Raw genomic sequence first — 17,878 nt, 5'->3', positions numbered from 1 at the left:
GACCATTAAACCAGTCGCTGATTTTTATGTAAAGGGGGGGGCAAAAAACTTTTTTTGACAGGATCACCGGTGAGGATGACGAAGTGAGTGTTTTTCATGATTTAACACACACAATTTTTCAACAATTTTTTTTCTCTAAGGGGTGGCCGCCTCCCCCCCCCCCCCCCACCACCACCACCGGATCCGCCAGTGCATTAAACTTCTGTAGTGATAACTACAATCTTGTAGCAACATAACCCTGTTCTAGAAGGCTAATTGTAAGAAGTCTAGTGCGGTAAAAAAATGTACTTTCCTTTTCTACATGTAAACCATTCGAGTTTTGTTAAATGTAAACCATTCGAGTTTTGTTAATGTGCCACAAACACCAGGCTAAATCTTAGTTTCGTTTGTATGAAGCAAATTACCACTCACAGTGAATACCATCAATTTACAGTATACAACCATTCAAAATAATTGAATTATGGCATATGCAAAGTAAAATGCTTTTTGTTGACAAGCTGCATGAGATTATTCCGAATCTATAGTAATTACTGCTTTTCATTTGTTTATGACTTGTTGAATGATTTCCGAGATAATTAAGCCTGCAGCGATAAGATACTGCACCGAGATGACAGCGTGTTGTAAGATTATGATCTTTCGTTTAATCATAATAATTGGAAATTGATCGTAACTACAACAAATATACTGTTTTATACCCCGCCACACGAAGTGGCAATGCATTATGTGATATCCTCCGAAAAGTTGCGTATCCGTCCATCTGTCCACCCCGGCGTTTTCCAGTTGATTACTTGAGAACGGATTTATGTTTTTTTCAAAAATTTTGCACACTTATAAGTACAATAAAATACTGGTTAAGACTAGTTTTCAACAAAGTCCAAAGTCCAATTTTGTACATTTTGCCATCCCCCTTTTTTCACCATAAATGGATGGTATCACTTTTTGTTCCACCAATGCCCTATTTTTTCTTTACTTTTATTGTAAGTTTTTCTTTACCCAACTCTATCATCCCCGTGTGACGTAAAGATTTTCTTCGATCCAGATACGTGTCTTAAAGCACTGTATTTGATTTACAGGGCCGGATCTAGACACTTTGAAAAAGGGGGTGTCAGCCGAGAAAAAAGAGGGTGTAGGACATTATTTGCCATTTTTTGTCTATTTTACACAAAAAAATGACAAATTTTCCTACCAAAGTGGGGTGCAAACCCCTGCATCACTCCCTCTGGATCTGCCACTGATTTATTATTCTAATAATTGTCAAGAATCATATTCTGTGGTATGTTATTCTTTTTTTTTTTTAGTTATTATTGACTAGAATCACCAAAAAATACACGCGACAAGTGCTATTCATTTTTTGTGTTCTAAGCAAGAAACTGTTCTGAGCTTAACTTGTCAAAAACTGTTTTGAGCTAGACGTGAGTTGTGGATCAATGTGACCCCCATATGAACTTGATTTTTTCAAAATATGTATTTTTTTATGTCAAAACGTTGAAAAGCAATCAAACAGCAATGCAATTCAATTAATAATCAAGAAATTCGTTTTTCAGCATTGCATATTACATGTATTACATATTTTCACATAAATTTGAGGGAAATTTTAGCGCCTGGGTCAGCCCCCATCCCCTTTCCACATTTTTTTGTTAATCTCGGGATCAGATATCAGTGCGGCTAGCGGGGAGTATTGTGTTTATCTTGTAATTTTCCATTTTCACCTTTTGTTTTGTTTTGTTTTCGTTTACGATAACATAAGAAACTTCTATTTATAGTTTATTATTTACATCGATTTTCTGCTTTTTATCTGTGTATTTTTAACACGTGGTAGTGTTTACTCTATGATTCGTGTGCCACGTGTACCGTCTGTGTAAACAAAATTTGATATTACATGTACAGTGGCTGTTTTTAAATTATCTCACACAATGTTGACAATATGGAGAAAAATTGATTGAGTTCGAAACGGATACTGTACATTGCATTTTAACAAGTAAGACACTCCTTCCATATCATCTTGAAGTCCGTCAGTCCGACTAATTACAATAATGAAACATTGCTCACTGTTAGCATACTTTTCTTAAATGTGTTACTTTGTTATCTTCATCGTATGCGTGTATAAGACATTTAAGAAATGCCAGATTTTTATAGATGCCTTTCCGTGTTAAAGCAAATACTTTATTTTTGTTTTTGCTTATTTCTTTTACCCTGGGCTTTGATTATTTTTTAAACATTGTGAAATTGTCAGTATAGAAAGAAACGGGAGTATCAAACATTAAGTTGTTTTCAGTCTTAACCACATGTGTCTGTATAAAAATTGATATTTATAGCACCCTAAACCCTTGAGATCAGTTATCTACAATGTACCTATAATACAAAATAAAATGTTTCGCAGGGACCCAATTCAATATGTAGTACCTTCCGTAGTTTGGAACCTTGTAAAAAAATGATTACTAATACTCGACACGGACGACACGGACGACGACGGCTGCGCAATACAGTTATACGATCGCATTTTTTTTCCGGTCGTATAAAAACAGTCCAACTATCTGTTTTAAAAAAGAAACGAACAAAATAAGATACAACACAAAATAACCAAAAAGTGCACATAATAAAAATTTTGTCTATTGAAAAATAACATTTCCATGTGCATATTGTTTATTGCGCGAAGTGGAAAATGGAAACTTTAATAAATCAATTTTAAAACATGAGAAAAGTAGCTCTGAATATAACTGAATAGGGGCGTGTCAATAATTTTTTATCTATTGAGAGATAACAATCTCTCTCTCTCTCTCTCTCTCTCTCTCTTGTCATGACTAACACATACTTACAGAAACAAATATCTTTTGTGGCTCTTTAGACTCTTTAAGATACCTCTGTCATCATTGATAAACGGCATACATTTCCAAGTGAAAATATTCTCAATTTTTGAAGTCTCCAAAACGATTATTATATCTCTGACCAAATAATATTGAACAATGATTTAGTAGTTTATGCTATTTAAAAATGTATGACTGAAACAGTGGGTGATACCGTACAAAATAGTCCAAGAGAAAATTCATTCACCATGCTTAGAGAAAATGCAGCTGTTAAAGAGGTGTCAAATTGTCAAATAAGATGAAATGCTACTGAACATAATGATGTATTTACAAAAATGAAAAAGAATTGAAATAATAAAAAAAAAAATACAGCGCTATTTCATTCTATTTTGACGCAGCCTTACTTAAATTGTATTTTTCCCTTTTCGTATTAACTGCGGGGTAGTCGATGAGCATGCTTAATATACACCCCAAGCTCTACATCATGGAAGTATACGCAGGCTCATCGACTACCCGTACGTATAACAAAAGGATCCAATGTGACTAATTTCAACGTATTTGTATATAAATTATGTAACTGGATGATTCTATAGAAGATTTAATTGCATTTTGTTTTACATTTCTCACAGGATTAAATATTCAAGATGGCGGTCGAAGTGCTCCTGAAGAACGTGTTTATTGAGACAGGAGAAGGCCCGCACTGGGATGAGGCTTCCCAGACATTATTTTTTATTGATAACTTAGGAAAACAAATATTAAATTGGGATTACAAGACTGGAAATGTGAAAAAGATCCAAATAGGTAGGCAACAGCAGTTAATGAATCAACCCCACCTTCAGAAGATAGAAACAATAATATTAAATGTATTTCTTAATACACAAAAGATGTCGTATTTAGTAGCTGTCTTGGTACGAATGCAAATTTGAACTGTTGGTAAGCATTTGTAGTGATTTCTTTTTTCAAAATTCAAATATATATATATTTTATGTAGCTAGAATTATGCATTTAAATAGGGAGTAGAAATGAGGTAATGTTAAATGTATAGGTTGCGACACAGAAGATTAAGTAAGCCTGTAACAGACCCTTTCGTTAATGCTTTATATACACTTCCACGACGACAGGCATACACTTATCGGCTGTCTTGCAGTACGCAAGGGAGGGTCTTTATTTTATAAAATGAATTAGTATTTTATCTTTTTACAGGGCCGGGTGAGCGAAATACGAAAATATTAAAAAAATCATGGTGTTCTTCATGTAAATTCGATAGCTTTTGACTGATAATTTTAAGTGTTTCTTAGTCAGTGTCGTTCTAAAAGCATTTTAGATTTTTACTTTCATATACACTTTTGTTTTCTGTTTTTTTTAGTCGTTCTGGTTTGTCTTGTTTGTTATGTTTTTTGTCTTGTTTTATTGTTTTGTTTTTGTCGTTGTTTTGTTCGACCCAAATGTAATAAAATACAATATTTTAGACAAGGTTGTCGGATTCATTATACCACGCAAATCTGGAGGCTTTATGGTAGGTTGTGGGAAAGATATATCTTTGCTTGAGTGGAAAACGGAACAGACAATGTGTTTGGCAGAAATAGACCAAGATGTGAAAACACGGATGAATGATGGGAAGTGTGACGCTAAGGGGCGTCTATGGTTCGGTGAGAAATTAAAACGAATGAATAATCCTTTTTGAAGACAAATATTTTTTTTCAATTTTTTTTTAGAAATGTGCATTATATTTTTAGCAGTAAATGTCAGTGACTCAGTATTATTCATACAAAAAGGAATGTAGAGGATTGATCTTTAGATTTAAATTTAAAATTAAGGAACTGATATGGTTCTGTGGGTCCAGTAAGTCTGCAAAGTGGCAGATTTCATGGGTTTCTGGTACGTGCGTTTTCTCTAACTTGCACTTTACCAATACTTAAGGGTATATGTTAAAATTCGGACCAAAAAGCTAAAAGGTGGTATGAAGTTATGTTTTATGTTTCTCATATTAGACGTATTGTAATGTTACATTAAATCACGCTTTACGATGTCATTTAAAATTATTTTGTATCTTTGTGTACTTTCACTTTTGGCTTTAAATTTCCGTAGGAACAATGGGCGAAGACCGATTACCAGAGATGCCAGAGATGGAACAAGGTTCACTGTATTCAATGGATTTAGATGGTACAATCACTAAACATTTGAGTCAAATAACTATATCTAATGGACTTGCGTGGTCATCCGATAACAAGCGTATGTACTACATAGATTCAATCCCGGGGAAAATTTACGGCATGGATTACGACATAGAAAAGGGAATTTTCAGTAAGTTTAATTGTTTAAGGATGCTTACTCATGTTCAGACATTTTTGTCAGATTTTCGGACTCGGATCCTCTGGCTTTCTCCATTTCTTGACATAAACAGTTTTTTGCCCAATGACCCCCACTTTAGTTTTCATAAACACTTAAAATGTTGTTTGAGAATTTTATATGAAATTCCTGTTATTTTTGATAGGTTAAACCTGCCAACACAAAACCAATGGAAAATCAAGAGAAATCCTTTTCCAGCCAAAATTTCAAATGTATCTCAAAACGACCACACTGACCCGTCATTTTTTCTTCTTATATTGTTCTGGCATGAAAAATTATTTTGTTCTACTTAAATCCTACCTTGCGGAAGTGTATTTTGAGCAGCACAAACGGGTCTATTGGGGTCATTCATTTGTAGGAGTTAAGTAGTTCTCCAGCTAAGAATCATGCAAATTGTGACACGTTTGGAAAGCATACATAGTTTCATATTTGATGTTTTGTTTAAAATGTTTAAAATGTTATAGTAAACAGAAAGTTAACATATACCCCTTGCTCTTAGGAGATAAAAGTTATATAGACTGTACTGTAGAATTCAAAATTAAGGGAGATAACTCTGTAAATGACACTAAAATACAATAGAAACTATTGGATTTTCAATATAGATTATCTTAAGGGCAGACAGATTGGAATGAAAAGTTACACACTTCATTATATAGACCTATTAAGGAACTTATTAACAAAAATAAAATTGTGTGGTCTTCTTTTTTGGGGGTGTATCACATCCGACAGAATTCGCACGATTCTTACAAAGACTTCTACTTAAGAACTCATGTGTTCATATGTTTTTCACTGCATAGATTAGCAACAGTTGGATATAAAAAAATGCTTGAGATGCGAAAAGCAGAACTACCTTATTCACCAGCTTGAAGGATCTTAATAGTTTTTATCAATAAACAAATAGTTTTGTTTGCACATACAGGTAACCAACAAGTTATCGTAGATATTGAAGCTATAGGTAACATTGGTCTTCCGGATGGAATGACTATAGATACGGAAGATAAGATATGGGTGGCCTGCTATGGTGCTGCCCAAGTTATCAGATTTGACCCTGAAACAGGTATGTGTAGATTATGTATTCAGATCCATTTTATGAGGAGCTGCTCTTGAGCATTGCCTGGTGCACTTGACTTAAATCCTGACTTTATTCTTCTTCATTCTCATGGTATTTAAGAAAAAGCTCACTTGATTCGGATGTCTTCGTTAAAAGACAAATATTTATTTAATTCATGAGATTCCATTTTTTTTAAAGATTTTTACATTCTTACACTTTCCTATTTCTGTTAAAGACATCAAGCAATTCAAGTAAACCATTCAAACCTTTGTAATTCTTATGAATGTATTTAAACAAAACCCCAAACAATGGTAAGTTTATTGCAATTATTCACCTCAAAGGACGAAAACTCATAACAGATGTTTTAAATTTTCAGGCGAACAGCTACAAGCTATTGAGTTTCCTGCTAAAAGAATAACATCATGTTGTTTCGGAGGACCAAACTACGATGAACTATTTGTGACATGTGGACGTTCTGGGGCTACCGAGGAGGAATTAAAAACATATCCACTTTCTGGGTCACTGTTCAGAGTTACCGGCCTTGGGGTTCGTGGTTCAAAACCGGCGATGTTTCAGGCGTAGAATTGTGTGTAGAAAGCTTGTATTTTTTGCTTGTTAATTATTTGTTTGGTTACAACTTTACTATATAAAAATCTTTATGTATGTGTAAAATGTTTTGTATTGCATTAGATCTAGACTACTTCCGCCTTGTCATTCACAGATACTTAAACTTGACAGTGGCGGATTATTTTTTATTTTATTTATTAGTTTTTTAATTTATTTTCTAGGGGGGCAAAATACGTACAAAAATTAGCAAATACTAACCTAAAGCCCCCTTTTATGGAACCACTTTTTTTCTCCAAACTCGCTTTCCTGAATTTGTAGATCGCGCCTGTCTTAGCTAGAGTTTATCAACCCACGGCTGGTTTCGTGAATTATCTTTTAAAAATACTAGTTCGGCGGCCTGGAAAAAAAATGGAAGTCGGTGCAATTTTGACGAATAACCATAAAAATGACATGCATTTTCATTTTTTTGTTCTGAATATACTCGGTATATTAATTATAGATGAAAACATGGCCATTTTAGTATCGCCCTCGATATCGGGCCCGAGTGTTTTAGCCCAGTGTTCGATACCAATCGTGTTCTGATAACAAGGGCAATAAAAAGGCCATGTATTAATCTGTTCATCACATATTCTATGCCAGTAATTATTTACCAAAAGACTCTTGGATGATTTGCGTGATCCGCCATTTTAACTGACATTTAGAACATTTGTGCGAAAGTGACTACATTAAAGCTCGCGAGAAGGCAGACAATGCCCTCATAAATTGTTATAACCCGAGGCAGACAACCTACCGAAAACAATGCCTTCATTACGTATGTAAAAAGTATGTCAATGACATACAAATATATGTGATAAGGATATTCAGTATACAGGGAGTGGGCACAATTATACATTTAAAGGAAATCGATTTTTTTTGGCAACCTGGAAGTTTTTTTTTTTTACAATATATGCACAATGTACGACGCATGGGCGGATCCTGGGATTTTGGAAGGGGATCCCAGGCTCATTTATGCCTAGATTTTGTACGAAAAAAAACAGAATTTTCTGAAACCCTACTGCAGTGTAATGTACTATATAGAAAGACGGTTAGAATCAGTAAGTATAGTAAGTATTTAACAGTTACCTCGAGATTCCGGAGAAATTGCCGGAAAAGAAGCGGTAAAGGCTATAAATTGCTCATTTTTACCAAAATTTAAAGAAAAAGGGAGGGGGTGAATTACTAAGTAATAAATCTCGAATGAAGCGCATGTGTTATGTTCAAATTTAAAATTACTGGTTAGCAAATTTCCGAATTATAAAGTTGACTTGTACATGTAAATTACAAATAATTCTAGAAGTATGTTCCCTTTGGCATTCGATTCATACATATACGGACTTAAAAAAAACTAAAGTAGGATGCATCAGAGGCTAATGTGTGGTACTAGTAACTTATACTTTTTGAATTAATTTCACTTACTAGCTTAATTGAACATAAAAAACTTTATTTCTGTAATGCTTGCATCGAACACAGGGGCTTGCTTCAAATATGCAGCTCGACTAGTATTATGCAAGACAGTGGGCTTCTTATTTGATAGTGAGAGCAAGCCCCTGTGCATCGACCGTGTTTTAACAGTAATGTCTACCGACTCTTACATGTAGCAACAAAAAATGGCGGAATTACAATGGGATTATTCGTAAGGAATTATAAAATTCTTATTAATTAATCATAAGAACCGGATTTTTTGTTGTTGTTAACTGAGAAACACGTATTAAACAAATAAGCAGAAAGACAATTGTCTCGAGAATAGACGAAATTAACAAAAATATGTCTAAAACAATAACGGGTTTAAACTGACGTGGAGAATAGTTGGAGAAAAGAGATCCAATTGTACATTTCTTCAACTTTTAAGTTTAACTGTTTCAGTCCTTTTAGAAATAGTCTTCTTTACTCACAGAAACAGACAAGGCATGGTACTATAAAATGCCCGTTTGTTTAAACATGTTGAAGCACGACTCCCATCTAACAGCTCAATGGTTTCTAATGATATGTTATGAAGTTCAAGTAACATATATACAAGATGTGCATAGAGGTAGATAATTATTTCCCGATTCCTGCAAAGGGAGGTAATGCAACCTAACGGTTTATACGTTAAAATCTTGTAAACGCCCTATCAGGTATCAGTATTGTATTACATATTCCTGAGCGGGTATACGTCAAAACATAGGGGCTAAAAAATGTAGTGCGCTTCTTTTTTGCCTTTCCCTGTTTTTGTTTCTTGGCAAATGACTATTATTTTTCATCACAAGTACAGGGTAAATATCAATCTATGACACAAAAAATTGTTTTTGAGAAAAAACAGTATGTTCATGAAAAATAATGCTTCAGAAAAGAGGTCTATTTTATGAACTCAAAATAAAAGTGAAAGTATAAAAAGTCTATTTTTAGTTTGACCTGTCCTGGTATACCAAAGTTCGTGCCTTTTTTTCTAAAATGGACCTAAAAATTAATTTTGACATTTCCTTAATTGAAAAACATGGTCAAGAGTTAGACTGAAACTCCATGTCTATTTTTTAAAAATCATGAAAATTTAAGGTATACTATAGAAGCCTATGGGGCAAAGAATACAAGGTTGAGACCATCACGGATTTGGATCAGCCCATGGAAAGAGGAGTTCGGGATTCTCGAACTTTTACTTGATTTTTGAAATGTAGTCAGACTTCCGAACGGTAGTTTGTGAAAAAACCATTCCGTCAGATTGGGGGGTCGTCTGAATTTGAGTTGCGTGTATTCTTACATGGATATTTATTCAAACAAAAAGTAAGTGCCACATTCAGTTAAATACTAATGCATCTAAATATCGTAGTTTTGAAACCATACCAACTCTTCTTTTTAAAACACCAAACTATTTAAATTTTTCTCCATTGTGTTTTTTTTTATCAGCAGCTTGCTTATGAACTTCGGCATATTTGGTCGCTAAAATAATGTTTTATTTGAGTATTTTTTTTTTTCATTTCGAACATAACAGTTTGTTTTTATTTCATTTGTTTGCTATATTATTTCTAGATCTTTATATGTCAAAAAATTGATTAGCAAAACGAACGAACATTAATGATATGCATTCATTATTGTTTATATTGCCGCCCTGATGAAAATAGAAAAACAAATATTTTATTTACCTCGAACACAGTTACAATAATGAAGAATTATGATAAATAACTTAAGTGTTTATCATATATCAGGTATTTGTTAATTATAACTTGTCTAAATCATTTGCTGTAGTCTAAGTAAATGTGTGCAGTTCCAATTACAGGAGATATGGTGCACAATAAACTTTCTTAAGCCTTACATGTGTACTGTATACATGTTCCATAGTCCATACAAACATTTTTATAAAGACATGAAGAGTTGTCGTTGAGTCATTGACTGTTGATTTTCATTTAAATGAAACCGTCTATGATACAAACTTGTTGAACACGATGAGTTGTACAGTTACTTGATTATAGGGTAACACAAACAAAACCTTACAAGAATCTGTTATTTGTGTATAGAGTACCCCATATTTCATTTTTGAGAACAAAAATAAATTCATGTACAAGGTCAAGGAAACTCAAATGAAACAAGTATTGCTGAATAGTTGACCAAGAGCGATCAAACACAATATTTAATATGTACCATGGTATTGTACATGTAAAAGTCATATGAGAACATTTCATATATAACTTGAGGTAAACTACATGAATTATATGATTTGGAAATTAATCTAAACATTAACATATACATTTGTATGACTTTATATAATACAAAATTTTCATTTTTTTAAGAAGTTTATGCTGCTCAATTTTTTTATTTTGTTAATAGATCCATAAATACAAGCTGTTGATTTACATTGTATATCTGTAACTAAGGATAAAGAACTAGTTTTGTCAGTCATCAGATTTCTTTTGCACAGTATGTTGTCATGAACACGTACAATTATACCATAGTCATCACAGTATGATAAAAGTCTATCCATGTTGATTTTCAGTATCTCTTTCCATATTAAAAGGAAATATGTTTTGATATTTTCCAGAAAATTTTGGTTGCAGCCGTCATGTTCACCTACCAATGATACAAGTTACGAAACAAGTCATACAGAACAGGAGGCTCTGTTTAAATGAAGTATGACAATAGATTGTGTAGGTATTTGAGGTTCTGTATACAATATTTTTATGCCTTGTTTTTTGGAAAAAAATAATATTGATTTGGGGTGTTCCAAAGGTAGGAATCACCTCTTTTGTTGGGAAATGTTGGAAGTAATGTGAAAATTTTTGGCAAAAATGGGGAAATTAATAGCGTGGACCCCCCTTTCAAAGTCTTTTGATTGTTCACTATAAACTCTTATTAGACAGTTAATTCTAGAAATGTATTTGTATTATTTCTACATGTGTAATGTAGATAGATCCCATATGTGTTTATGGCTTAAAATGTAGCACTACCGTTCCCATGACACTTAAATGAAGGTTGTAACATAGACATAATATTTTAACATAATGGAATGTTTTGTTTGAAGAAATAAAAACATCCAATGAGCCATATAATGTAGGGTTTACTGAAACAGAGGTCTACTTCAATACAGGAATCACGAATCACAATAACTTTGAATATGAGTATTTTGTATATTTATTACTGATTTTTATACTTCCAGGTCATCCATGGTATATATATGACTGAAAAGAATTCATACATGTAGAATTTAGATGATCTTCAATGCTGTTCAAATCTCTGCTTGCACTGTAATGAACGCTGATATGAAGCTGAAGTTTGAAAATAAAGATTTGCAAAATCATATTTCTTATGTAAATGTACAAGTTTTAAATGTGTTGTGCTTAGAAAGTAAAAGTTACTTTCATACATGTATACAATAACAGACATGTATACTTCTCTTGACAGTACCATCCAGGAATACAACCTAGAATCCCTTGCACTGCAAGCTCTCACTCTATCAACTGAGCTAAAAAATTACTTCATTGTTTTCTGTGGATTAGGTTGATTATGATCTTTTGTGAATAGTTTTATTTTATTTGTTTTTGGGCCTTTTTATAGATTGCTTAATGGTATGTGGTTTGCCCATTATTGATAACCATGTGGTGATTTCACTTGTTTTTACGACGTAAATATATGTTGACATAACGTAATCATAAAACGACAGAACGTAGACAAAATTACAGAACGTATAGACGAAATGACAGAACGTAAGACGAGATGACAGAACGTAACGACAAAACGACATAATGTAAAGATGTTCCTACATAACGTAAATACAAAATGACCACATGTAATTATAAAACCACAGTAAGTAATATAAAATTGTGAACACGTAAACAAATGTGAATCTCATCAGACAGTTTAGGCGTTCCATAAAAAATTATGTCCCATATATACATGTACATGTATTATATTAGATCGAATATCAAAGGCTTTCACCATTAATGCGAAATGCGTCATTCAAATATAATTCGCTGAACGAAACAAGCTTATTGCATGGTGTAGAATGCTTAATTTTAAAGCCCATTTTTTTCTGATTATTATAATGAATTCTTACCGTTTTACTTAGTCACGTCAAATTAGGTTAAATAATATTCATCAAATGTAGTGCTAACAGATTTACAATTTAGATTCTCTGTTAAAAATTCACATGAAGCCAAGTATCACCGGTACCTCAATAACGTTTAGCCGCGAAGACCTTTTTTCAGATACCGCAGTTGCTAAACTAGATAGGGCTGTTTCAGAAATGATGTCCGGAGAATTATAAAAGTGGATATACACTTTTATCATGGCGCAGCATGTTACGACCTATTGCATAAATCTTACATCATGCACACAGACTTTCTTATATATGTCTTCACTCGACATGTTGACGTACTTCCAAACAGTTAGAGTAGGGAAACGCTCTCGGATCCACGAGGGGTCTGGGAGTATGCCAGAGCGTTAACACAGCAGCTCAACCGCTAGTAGGACATACTCTGACCGAGTTCTTCGGTCAGGTATCCCGAAGGCTGGGCTCCGCCACCAACACCAGTTGGTTCTACTAACCCACTAACATCGACCGTGAGAGGCCTTGTATTGGTATTCAAGGTCGTTAAAAAAACCCAATCGTCATGTAAAGGTCTTTACGTACAAGTATTAGTATTGTGCTGTTTTGTTATCTAGTATCAAACTATATTTATGTATCACTTGATATCTGTAAGGTTAAAATTTTGAAGCCGACTCATTACAGCTGTTAACCGTCGCAGATGCATTGAACATGGATGGTTTCAAATACGAAGTCAGGAAATATTATTTTACTCAGGCGAATTAAGTTGAAGCGTCGGTTTATAACCTTGGTTCCCTTGATTATTCTTTCATATATTCGATGAAAGTCAATAACAATATTTATTATATAGAAAGCAGTGTTTTCTCGAATGTTCCCAGTGCAATAAATTTCGATAATTCACACTGTGAAATAAATTCGGTAATTTCACTCTCGCGCTTTCTCTCGCCAAAACGTCACAATTTTCATATCAATCCGCCAATCATAGAATTTCAAATTCATATTAAAAATATCGATAAATTATGAAGAAAATATATAGGATAATCAATTGTATATCTTGAATAACCAAAATATTATCACTCAGGCCAAGAACGCTTGAGGATCTAATTCGTAAGCGGAACAAGTTCCGCACACCCGTTAAATCTAGGCGTTCTTCGGCACTCGTGATGATAGTTTGGTTATTCACTCTTTCCAATTTGTTTAAACATATTTTATTCAGAAATAATTTGATTACAATAAATTACAAAACATGATAGTAATAAGACAAGGATTCGGAAACAAGCATAGCTTATACGAAGTCCGTCTCCTTATAAGAATGACAATTTGGTTAGCATATAATTATGTTCTATTGCACGCTCACATGTTGAAGAATATAATTTGTGGCGAGAAGAAAATAAAGTACTCAGGAAAAATGGATGAAATGCATTAATAGGTAATTGATTATAGTTAGGTGTTCAAAAACCGTTTACTGTCTACTATATGCTTTTGCACATTTGTAAATATATATGTCTGGCGAATGGCTGCATACTTGTCGCAGTGAAGAAGATGGACTGACGTTTCAGATTGACCGCATGTACAATATGGGTTATCGACAAGATTTCGCGCAAATAAATGAGCATTCAAAGAACTACTATCCATACGTAATCGTGCATGGAGCACCTGACCGATTCTATTGCCGATATAGAAGTATGTTGGGCATTTTACGTTCTGAACTTTCAAATAGTTCTTGAACGTTTCTAACGACGACGCCTTACGAATGCCGAGAGGCAAGTTGTTCCATAATTTAACACTTGAAGGTAAAATGTAACCAGAATAGATATTGGTTCTCTTACGTATTTCGGCCACGTTGTTGGAATGTCGTGTAAAATGATGATGCAGGTCCGAAACCGTGTTTGGTATCAAGTTACAAAGATAGTCAGGAGCATTCTTATGCACCATTTTATGAATCATAATAAGTTTATGATTCTTTCTACGATCAGCGAGCTTTTCTCAACGTATAATTTTGCTATAGACGTTAGTTTAGTCCCACCCATTACTATTCGTATGGCCTCGATTTGCACACTCTCGACCTTTTTCTGACAAATATTCTATATTGTTGTCCCTGATGACGTCGCCATATTCTATAGTGGTTTAGCGTATGAGAAATACAGTTTTTCGAGTGTAAATCTATCAAAAACTAATCTCAAGCGACGAAGTGCATTTACACTTTACACATTTTCAACTAAAAGTACCCAATCACACGTTCAGTCTGCAGACCATATATTCCAGTACAAAAATTCTGACTATTTCAGAATTATCAAACCATGTTCCATCATTTTAAATGATATATTTGACTACAACGATGACGAACCACATTGTACAATATCAAAATGTGGTATTAAAAATTGCAAAACGTGCAACATTCTAATAACCGACTCTTATTTCTCCAGTTCCCATACAAACAAAACCTCCCATACAAGAAGTCACGATGACTTAAGTTGCAAATCAACAAATTTAATATATGGATTAGAATGCAACTTATGTGGTTTAGTATATGTCGGAGAAACGCAAGAACGATTAAACAAAAGAATGTGCGGTCATCGTTCGGGAATTAACACCACCAAAGTCCCGACAATTTATCAACACTTTGATCAACAAGATCATTCAATCCTCTCTATGAAAGTTCGTATTTTAGAAAAAAAATTACAATCCTACGAACAGTCCCGTTCTAAGTAGAAACTATCGCAGGGAAAGAGAGGAGTACTGGATACGCAGACTAGGTACTGCAATACCTTACGGATGCAATGACAACATCAAAAGTATAGGAAATATTTCAAGCCAATATAACAATAGCATAAATGTGATGAATTTATTTGACAAAAATCCAAAACGGGAAAGGGGTCATGGCCATCGCCACTATATGTCACCCAAGTTACATGATGTCTCCATAGATGGTCTCCTTCCTTCCATACAAAAACCTCTTGGACTTCATCACATTAGAACCCAACTTTATTCCATACCTCTCATTCTACTACACTCCCTTTACAAAACAAGTCTTGACACTCCTGTTTCTGACCCCACCTCATCATTATACAGACTTGTTGCCATCATTTTGGATATTGGTTTCCACAGACTCTTTAAACCAGTTTGTGTGAAAAGTCAAGATGAAGAAAAACGATCATTTCTTGTCAACAAAGGTATAGATGCAATTAATTTGGCTAACATCCTCCATCACAAAAACGTTACCAACAAAATTCCCCCATATTTCAAAGACAAATCCATACCAATTATTCATATTCCTATACTTCACCCATCGCATCCAAAATTTTCAATTATAAAAGGCTATTGCAGAACCTCGAGATTGAGGACTTCAAGGCTAAACCATCTGACTGTTCTTGCAAAAACTCTCAATTCAAATATGGTCCTTCTGGTTACGTTGTTACAGGAGATTTAACCATTATCGAAAACGAATCTCTGCGTAATATCCTTTCTAAAGGTCTCAAGTACCGTGAACCACGCTCCATAAATTGGAATTATAACTTTAAAGTTCTTATGGATGCCGTCGAGGACTATGCAAGAAAATGGATAAAACGATAAGAAGACGTTGATTCTCTGTCAGAGTGGTTAAAGGCCGTGAGGTCTTTAATTTTGAAACGAATGAAAGTTTTAAGTAGATCAATGAGTGCCAAGTCTACATCGGTTTTCAACGACCTCGATGTAGCAAAAGCTTTGTCAACTATACATGACAAATATGTTGTCGTACCAGCAGACAAACCCCAAAACAACATTGCTTTTGTCTGTAAAACGTTTTACATCCAATGTTTATTATCAGAGGTAGACATAGAAAATAATAGCAGTGATAAGACCTATACTGCTACCACATTCTCCAAAGAAGAGATTGTGGAAAACCATAAATCCGTGCTCTCCCCTTTTTGTCTCTCTACCAAGCATGATGATTGTGATTTACCGTCTATATACTGGATTCCTAAACTCCACAAGAGTCCATACAAACAACGTTTCATAGCTGGATCTGCAAAATGTACCATCAAACCTCTTTCAAAACTTTTAACTTCTATACTGACAACTGTCAAGAGGGTATACAGTCCTACCACAATACTTGTTACTCCCGTAGTTATATTAATTCAGTGTGGATCCTGAAAAAATCGAAAGATCTTTTGGAGACAATCAGTTCAAGACTATTATCTGAATATAATAGCATTAAAACTTATGATTTTTCAACACTGTATACTTCTATTCCCCATACTCAGTTAAAAGATTACGGTATACCTTTTAAACAGTTGCCGCATGGGGAGTTTTTGGGTAATAACAAATCATCGAGAAATAACGGGGATTTTGTTGAAAATGAAATCGAAAAATTATTAGAAAAGGGTTGTATATCACAGGTTGATCGTAAACCTTTTGTTATTAATCCGTTAACAGTAGCTTTTAGTAGATCGAATAAGCCGAGAGTAGTTTTCGATTGTAGACATATAAACAATTGCATACACCAGTTTAAATTTAAATTTGAAGATGCATCAGTGACTAGAGAATTGTTTGAAAAGGGTGATTATCTTTTTAGATTTGATTTAAAAAGTGCGTACCATCATATTGAAATAAGAGAAGAACATAAGCAATATTTCGGTTTCAGAAGGGTTATTGACGGCAAAACTAAATACTTCGTATTTGATGTTCTTCCTTTTGGTATTGCAAGTGCAGGATATATTTTTACAAAGGTTTGGAAAGAGGTTGTTAGATATTGGAGAAATGATGGTGTAAAGATGATTATGTATCTTGATGACGGCTTGGGTGGTGCCTGTGATCTTTCTTCTGCCGTTAAGGCTAGTCATTATATCAGAAACAGTTTGTCAGAATTTGGTTTTCTTGTAGCAGAGGATAAATGCATCCTCAGCAAAACTTGATTTGGATCGGTTTGGAGTGGGATATGTATCTCGGCAAAGTTAAAATTACTCAAGAACGAGTTGACAGGTTGCTATCAAGCATTGCAAAAGCGCTTGATTATTTTAGTAAAAGCAAGATTTTGTACAGAGCAAAGCTGGTTGCTTGTATTGTGGGACAAATAATTTCTATGCAAGTAGTTTTTGGAAGTCTTGTAAGATTGAGGACAAGAGAATTATACCACTGTATTGTCCTTAGAGCTAGTTGGAAGTCGCTGGTTGCTTTGACAACTCAAGCAGTTGAAGAATTGACATTTTGGCTGAATTCTGTTCGTTCTCTGAATGAGAAAGGTGGTAATCTGCATGAGTCAGATTTCATGATTATAAGGCTTACACAGATGCCTCCAAGATTGGTTACGGAGGCTTTGTTGTGTCTTCTGAGGACAGAGATTGTTTTGAGTTGGTCTGTGACTCAAGTGATGTTCGGATGAACAGTAATCTGGTAGTGCCCAGTAATGCTTTGAATACTGTAGTAGGTAGTTGGGCAGATAATGAAAAGAATAGGAGTTCCACATTGCGTGAACTCAAGGCAGTTAACCGAACAGTAAAAAGTTCTCTACATATGGTAACAAATAAGGTTTTTAAAATAAATACAGATAATAAAAATGTAACTAGCATTGTCAAT

The 17,878-nt window shown here is 34.1% G+C and overlaps 1 protein-coding gene across 3 annotated transcripts; it reads left to right on the top strand.

The window, feature by feature from the left end:
* Nucleotides 1–1,824: 1,824 nt before the first annotated feature.
* On the top strand, nucleotides 1,825–11,575 carry LOC148602068 (regucalcin-like). 3 transcript variants are annotated; one of them, XM_088555156.1, is made up of 8 exons: nucleotides 1,825–1,978; nucleotides 3,434–3,605; nucleotides 4,274–4,453; nucleotides 4,893–5,108; nucleotides 6,073–6,210; nucleotides 6,581–6,790; nucleotides 10,820–10,925; nucleotides 11,435–11,575. In XM_088555156.1, exons 2-6 carry the CDS (start codon nucleotides 3,449–3,451, stop codon nucleotides 6,784–6,786), a joined length of 897 nt encoding a protein of 298 aa, XP_088411282.1. In that variant the 5' UTR covers nucleotides 1,825–1,978; nucleotides 3,434–3,448; the 3' UTR covers nucleotides 6,787–6,790; nucleotides 10,820–10,925; nucleotides 11,435–11,575. The 3 variants fall into 3 exon arrangements, with proteins under 3 accessions (XP_088411282.1, XP_088411281.1, XP_088411283.1); XM_088555155.1 differs by having other exon boundaries at nucleotides 6,581–10,925; XM_088555157.1 differs by lacking the exon at nucleotides 1,825–1,978 and adding an exon at nucleotides 3,258–3,319 and having other exon boundaries at nucleotides 6,581–10,925.
* Nucleotides 11,576–17,878: the final 6,303 nt, after the last annotated feature.

Source organism: Perna viridis, chromosome 12, assembly GCF_037379345.1.
Source record: "Perna viridis isolate PV_CMFRI_1.1 ecotype Kerala chromosome 12, ASM3737934v1, whole genome shotgun sequence".
Classification (NCBI taxonomy): Eukaryota; Metazoa; Mollusca; class Bivalvia; order Mytilida; family Mytilidae; genus Perna; species Perna viridis.
Note: the sequence above shows the minus strand (reverse complement) of the source record. Positions and strands in the feature narration are given on the sequence as shown.